Genomic DNA, 7,556 nt, shown 5'->3' with positions numbered 1-7,556 from the left:
TCAGCAGCTGTTGCTAGTCATGGCTGCCAGTTCCCACCTGATGTTGTGTGGGAGTCCAGACTGCTCCAGGCCGTACTGAATAACCGCTAGCTTACATAATGTCTTGAGGCTAGGACTGAGGTCTAAGACATACAGGTCATCAGGTGTGTATCCTCCAAAGAGGATGACACGATCTCCCACCATGCAACAGCACATCCTATTCAACCTATGTGGGTGTTTCCCCTTGGGCTCAACCTTCTTCCAGGAGAAGGTCTCTGGACTGAATTTCCACAGATCATTTAAGAACTTGTTACCGTTCCAGCCACCAAATATGTACAGCTCTCCATTGTAGGTAAAGGCTGAATGATCAAAGCGTCCTTCTGGTAGAAGCAGTGTAGAAGGTGTGTCCAGCCAGTGGTTGGTCTCTGTGTCAAACACTCTGATGGTGTTGTAGTACTGACCCCACCCCCTGCCTCCAAATACAAACATCTTTGTCCCGATGATGGTAGCGGAGTGACGGAATGAAGCAAAAGGTTGAGTTCCTCTGGTGTTAATTAAAGTCAAGACCATTGTGGTGGTGTCCAACTTGTACATGTCATTAGTGAGTCCAGTCTCGGTGTATCCTCCATAAATATACATGTCCTTCCCCAAAACACAGGCTGAGTGGTACCACCTCCCCTCTGGAACGGTCCCAGAAACCTGTGGTTTGAACCATGTATGGGTGTCGACATCAAATGCATAAAGAACATCGCAGTTAGGATCACCTCCCCAGAGGTAGACAGTGTCTTCAATCAGCACAGCTGTGTGGCCATAGCGCCTGGAAGGAACCTCAAGTTGATGTACTCTTCCACGTGTCGCTGGGGTCAACTTCCTCCAGATCAAAGACTTTGTGTTGAAGACGTTCACATCAATCTTCTTCTCACCTCCAAAGCAGTACACACAGTGTCTCACTGTCACAGCTCTTTGTTCGGCTGTCTCTGGTCCTCTCAGACGCTCCGCCCAGTGTAACATTACTCACTAGAATAAGTCCTATTGAGCGATTGCTCCTATTGGTCAAGTCCTGCTGTGTAAAAGCATGGAATGTTCTCTGTCTTCACTTATATTGGTTCAGATGCACAAACGTCACGCACAGCTTGGCCAATACGTGAAGCCGATGGTTTGGTTTGACCAATCAAGGATGTCGATGCGTGCCGACCTCCCTAATATGGTAAATGGATCACGATAGCAACTAGGGCTACATATGGTTGCTATGGAATTGGGAAAATGTCATACATATTTAGATATGTATGACAATCCTTGTGCCTAGTGCGTCTTAGCGCGGTCAGTCCGTCACGCCTCCTGACACGCTCCATATATGGGCCTTCTGCATATATGAAGACCACGACACTGACCCTAACCCTGGATAGCCATAAATGGAGAAGACTGGATCATCACCTAGATCTGCATATATGGACCGGTCCCGACATTCCACATGTCGATCCTTCCCCCACCCGTCCATCCTCTTCGATGTCTCCCTTTTGACTGATACCTGTCCATTTAAACTCTAGTCGGGCCTGTTGACTGATACCTGTCCATTTAAACTCTAGACGGGCCTGTTGACTGATACCTGTCCATTTAAACTCTAGACGGGCCTGTTGACTGATACCTGTCCATTCAAACTCTAGACGGGCCTGTTGACTGATACCTGTCCATTCAAACTCTAGACGGGCCTGTTGACTGATACCTGTCCATTCAAACTCTAGACGGGCCTGTTGACTGATACCTGTCCATTCAAACTCTAGACGGGCCTGTTGACTGATACCTGTCCATTCAAACTCTAGACGGGCCAGTTGACTGATACCTGTCCATTCAAACTCTAGACGGGCCTGTTGACTGATACCTGTCCATTCAAACTCTAGACGGGCCTGTTGACTGATACCTGTCCATTCAAACTCTAGACGGGCCTGTTGACTGATACCTGTCCATTCAAACTCTAGACGGGCCTGTTGACTGATACCTGTCCATGTGTGTTTACATCATACTTGCATAGACGGTGTACAAGTAGTGTCCCTACATCTCAAAGCAGCCAGGATGCCAATATTTGGTTCTATTGTGAATCAACACTCTTTTATATAAGGTCTTATTATAGGTGGAAATAGCAAAAGGTTTACTTTTCTGAGGAATATTCACATGTAATCCTGGTCCTGATCACAACCTGACCTTGTTTTGTAATAACTTTGACTACTGTAATTACTTTTGCTGCAAAAATATTGAATGAAAGGATTCACCCAGTTCATTCACGTCCCCCACATTCCTTGAACAGGGGAGTTCCAAGTAAATCCTGCTCCATTTTCCACCTACTGGTTAGATTTACATCATATTTACACATTTTGACTACAAGTAGGACCCGACAACCCAAAACAACCATATAAATATGTCAAATTCAGCCCAGACAATTATAAGAAAGCAAAGAAAATCCAATAAGGCAGCAACTTGTGACATTAGTGGCCATTTTGAAATGTGCGTAACTAATTGAACTTTTCCAAAGCATGACCCAAGAAAAACACAGTCCAATTGTGGCACCAGATTTTTGATCGATTGCTTTGACACATCAAAGGGAATCTCCTTTGACTCCACCATCGTGTGTCATTGGCCTCGGGAGAACACCGGAGGTCGCCGGTTAGATTCCAGACCTCAGCAACGTGTGGAGGTGTTCCTGACTCCAACGGGGCTGAGTCGTCTCTAGTGAACATCACAACGTTCCACACTCTGTGGTGTCTCTCTAGTGAACATCACTCTGTGGTGTCTCTATAGTGAACATCACTCTGTGGTGTCTCTATAGTGAACATCACTCTGTGGTGTCTCTATAGTGAACATCACTCTGTGGTGTCTCTCTAGTGAACATCACTCTGTGGTGTCTCTATAGTGAACATCACTCTGTGGTGTCTCTATAGTGAACATCACTCTGTGGTGTCTCTATAGTGAACATCACTCTGTGGTGTCTCTATAGTGAACATCACTCTGTGGTGTCTCTATAGTGAACATCACTCTGTGGTGTCTCTCTAGTGAACATCACTCTGTGGTGTCTCTATAGTGAACATCACTCTGTGGTGTCTCTCTAGTGAACATCACTCTGTGGTGTCTCTCTAGTGAACATCACTCTGTGGTGTCTCTCTAGTGAACATCACTCTGTGGTGTCTCTATAGTGAACATCACTCTGTGGTGTCTATAGTAAACATCACTCTGTGGTGTCTCTCTAGTGAACATCACTCTGTGGTGTCTCTCTAGTGAACATCACTCTGTGGTGTCTCCCGTGGCTCGAGTTCACTAGAGACGGCAGCCCTCCGTCGTGGTCTAAAACTATAGTTCCAAGTCGGCCAAAAACAAAGAAAGAAAGAAAACAAACGTTTTTATGGAATAAGTATAGTGGCAGCAGCGGGATTCAAACATGTGAGGTGTGGATCGCTAGGCTGATGATTAGACCGTTATGCTAGCGAGCTGGCTGGCAGAATGGTTCTCCTGTATAGGCTGTATTAGAAGGTGAAAATGCCCCTCTCTGCGGGGCAACCCTAATACTACTACTACTAGTGTTTGCTTTTGCGGTAGTGTTTTAAATCAGGTGTCCCTGAGCAAGACACTTAACCCCTAACTTCCCCTACCCCCCCTCTGTGCTCCTCTGTGAGCGGCACTCAGATGAAATAGGTTTTTTTTAAATGTCGTAGTCGACAGATAAGGTTTTGGCTCCTGTCTGTCCCTCCGTCTGTCTCTCTGTGAACAGCTCGGCCACCGTTGGACCGCTCAGCGAACTGTCTTTTGATTGGCTTGCTGTTTTATTTTCCTCTTTTTTTATTGGTCCTACATGTCAGTGTTGTTAGGGAGCCACGCCTGAAGGGGGTAAAAGGCCACTATTGTTTTTTTACTGATTTATTTTCTTCTTCTACCACTTTTTTTTTTGCAGTTCTGGCAGTTCTGTGCTGTCGCTTTCCATGAAATTCACCGATATGGTAGAGGCTCATGGGAAACGGTCAAGCACTGAAGCACACAGTCATTCGTCACATGACCTCTGACCTTTAGAACTCCCAATTATATGATTGTATGAATCATATGATCAACTCTATGCACTCCTGGGATCTTAGTAGCCTGGTTAACCACTCGCTTGAGATCAGCAGCTGTTGCTAGTCATGGCTGCCAGTTCCCACCTGATGTTGTGTGGGAGTCCAGACTGCTCCAGGCCGTACTGAATAACCACTAGCTTACATAATGTCTTGAGGCTAGGACTGAAGTCTAAGACATACAGGTCATCAGGTGTGTATCCTCCAACGAGGATGACACGATCTCCCATCATGCAACAGCACATCCTATTCAACCTATGTGGGGGTTTCCCCTTGGGCTCAACCTTCTTCCAGGAGAAGGTCTCTGGACTGAATTTCCACAGATCATTTAATAACTTGTTACCGTTCCAGCCACCACATATGTACAGCTCTCCATTGTAGGTAAAGGCTGAATGATCCGAGCGTCCTTCTGGACGAAGCTGTGTAGAAGGTGTGTCCAGCCAGAGGTTGGTCTCTGTGTCAAACACTCTGATGGTGTTGTAGTACTGACCTCTCCAGCCTCCAAATACAAACATCTTTGTCCCGATGATGGTAGCGGAGTGACGGAATGAAGCAAAACGATGAGTTCCTCTGGTGTTAATTAAAGTCCAGACCATCGTGGTGGTGTCCAACTTGTACATGTCATTAGTGAGTCCAGTCTCGGTGTATCCTCCATGAATATACATGTCCTTCCCCAAAACACAGGCTGAGTGGTACCACCTCCCCTCTGGAACGGTCCGAGAAACCTGTGGTTTGAACCATGTATGGGCGTCGACATCAAATGCATAAAGAACATCGCAGTTAGGATAACCTCCCCAGAGGTAGACAGTATCTTCAATCAGCACAGCTGTGTGGCCATAGTGCCTGGAAGGAACCTCAAGTTGATGTACTCTTCCAGGTGTCTCTGGGGTCAACTCCCTCCAGATCAAAGACTTTGTGTTGAAGACGTTCACATCAATCTTCTTCTCACCTCCAAAGCAGTACACACAGTGTCTCACTGTCACAGCTCTTTGGTCGGCTGTCTCTGGTCCTCTCAGACACTCCGCCCAGTGTAACATTACTCACTAGAATAAGTCCTATTGGTGTGTAAAAGCATGGAATGTTCTCTGTCTTCACTTATATTGGTTCAGATGCACAAACGTCACGCACAGTTTGGCCAATACGTGAAGCTGATGGTTTGGTTTGACCAATCAAGGATGTCGATGCGTGCCGACCTCCCTAATATGGTAAATTGATCACGATAGCAACTAGGGCTACATATGGTTGCTATGGAATTGGGAAAATGTCATACATATTTAGATATGTATGACAATCCTTGTGCCTAGTGCGTCTTAGCGCGGTCAGTCCGTCACGCCTCCTGACACGCTCCATATATGGGCCTTCTGCATATATGAAGACCACGACACTGACCCTAACCCTGGATATCCATAAATGGAGAAGACTGGATCATCACCTAGATCTGCATATATGGATCGGTCCCGACATTCCACATGTCGATCCTTCCCTCACCCGTCCATCCTCTTCGATGTCTCCCTTTTGACTGATACCTGTCCATTTAAACTCTAGTCGGGCCTGTTGACTGATACCTGTCCATTTAAACTCTAGACGGGCCTGTTGACTGATACCTGTCCATTCAAACTCTAGACGGGCCTGTTGACTGATACCTGTCCATTCAAACTCTAGACGGGCCTGTTGACTGATACCTGTCCATTTAAACTCTAGTCGGGCCTGTTGACTGATACCTGTCCATTTAAACTCTAGACGGGCCTGTTGACTGATACCTGTCCATTCAAACTCTAGACGGGCCTGTTGACTGATACCTGTCCATTCAAACTCTAGACGGGCCTGTTGACTGATACCTGTCCATTCAAACTCTAGACGGGCCTGTTGACTGATACCTGTCCATTCAAACTCTAGACGGGCCTGTTGACTGATACCTGTCCATTCAAACTCTAGACGGGCCTGTTGACTGATACCTGTCCATTCAAACTCTAGACGGGCCTGTTGACTGATACCTGTCCATTCAAACTCTAGACGGGCCAGTTGACTGATACCTGTCCATTCAAACTCTAGACGGGCCTGTTGACTGATACCTGTCCATTCAAACTCTAGACGGGCCTGTTGACTGATACCTGTCCATTCAAACTCTAGACGGGCCTGTTGACTGATACCTGTCCATTCAAACTCTAGACGGGCCTGTTGACTGATACCTGTCCATTTAAACTCTAGACGGGCCTGTTGACTGATACCTGTCCATTCAAACTCTAGACGGGCCTGTTGACTGATACCTGTCCATGTGTGTTTACATCATACTTGCATAGACGGTGTACAAGTAGTGTCCCTACATCTCAAAGCAGCCAGGATGCCAATATTTGGTTCTATTGTGAATCAACACTCTTTTATATAAGGTCTTATTATAGGTGGAAATAGCAAAAGGTTTACTTTTCTGAGGAATATTCACATGTAATCCTGGTCCTGATCACAACCTGACCTTGTTTTGTAATAACTTTGACTACTGTAATTACTTTTGCTGCAAAAATATTCAATGAAAGGATTCACCCAGTTCATTCACGTCCCCCACATTCCTTGAACAGGGGAGTTCCAAGTAAATCCTGCTCCATTTTCCACCTACTGGTTAGATTTACATCATATTTACACATTTTGACTACAAGTAGGACCCGACAACCCAAAACAACCATATAAATATGTCAAATTCAGCCCAGACAATTATAAGAAAGCAAAGAAAATCCAATAAGGCAGCAACTTGTGACATTAGTGGCCATTTTGAAATGTGCGTAACTAATTGAACTTTTCCAAAGCATGACCCAAGAAAAACACAGTCCAATTGTGGCACCAGATTTTTGATCGATTGCTTTGACACATCAAAGGGAATCTCCTTTGACTCCACCATCGTGTGTCATTGGCCTCGGGAGAACACCGGAGGTCGCCGGTTAGATTCCAGACCTCAGCAACGTGTGGAGGTGTTCCTGACTCCAACGGGGCTGAGTCGTCTCTAGTGAACATCACAACGTTCCACACTCTGTGGTGTCTCTCTAGTGAACATCACTCTGTGGTGTCTCTATAGTGAACATCACTCTGTGGTGTCTCTACAGTGAACATCACTCTGTGGTGTCTCTATAGTGAACATCACTCTGTGGTGTCTCTCTAGTGAACATCACTCTGTGGTGTCTCTATAGTGAACATCACTCTGTGGTGTCTCTATAGTGAACATCACTCTGTGGTGTCTCTACAGTGAACATCACTCTGTGGTGTCTCTATAGTGAACATCACTCTGTGGTGTCTCTATAGTGAACATCACTCTGTGGTGTCTCTAGTGAACATCACTCTGTGGTGTCTCTAGTGAACATCACTCTGTGGTGTCTCTATAGTGAACATCACTCTGTGGTGTCTCTAGTGAACATCACTCTGTGGTGTCTCTAGTGAACATCACTCTGTGGTGTCTCTATAGTGAACATCACTCTGTGGTGTCTCTATAGTGAACATCAC

General features: G+C 45.8%; 1 protein-coding gene across 1 annotated transcript; it reads right to left on the bottom strand.

The window, feature by feature from the left end:
* LOC310860062 (kelch domain-containing protein 3-like) lies at window positions 1–990 on the bottom strand (the record flags this gene model as incomplete). The annotated part of the gene is made up of 1 exon (XM_083766824.1): window positions 1–990. The coding sequence occupies one exon, from the start codon at window positions 988–990 to the stop codon at window positions 1–3; it is 990 nt and encodes a 329-aa protein (XP_083622950.1).
* Between the last annotated feature and the right edge of the window lie 6,566 nt (window positions 991–7,556).

The sequence above is a fragment of the Protomyctophum parallelum genome, assembly GCF_964188405.1.
Source record: "Protomyctophum parallelum genome assembly, chromosome: 6".
Lineage (NCBI taxonomy): Eukaryota > Metazoa > Chordata > Actinopteri > Myctophiformes > Myctophidae > Protomyctophum > Protomyctophum parallelum.
The sequence above is the reverse complement of the archived record's forward strand: the minus strand, read 5'-3'. Positions and strand labels throughout refer to the sequence as shown.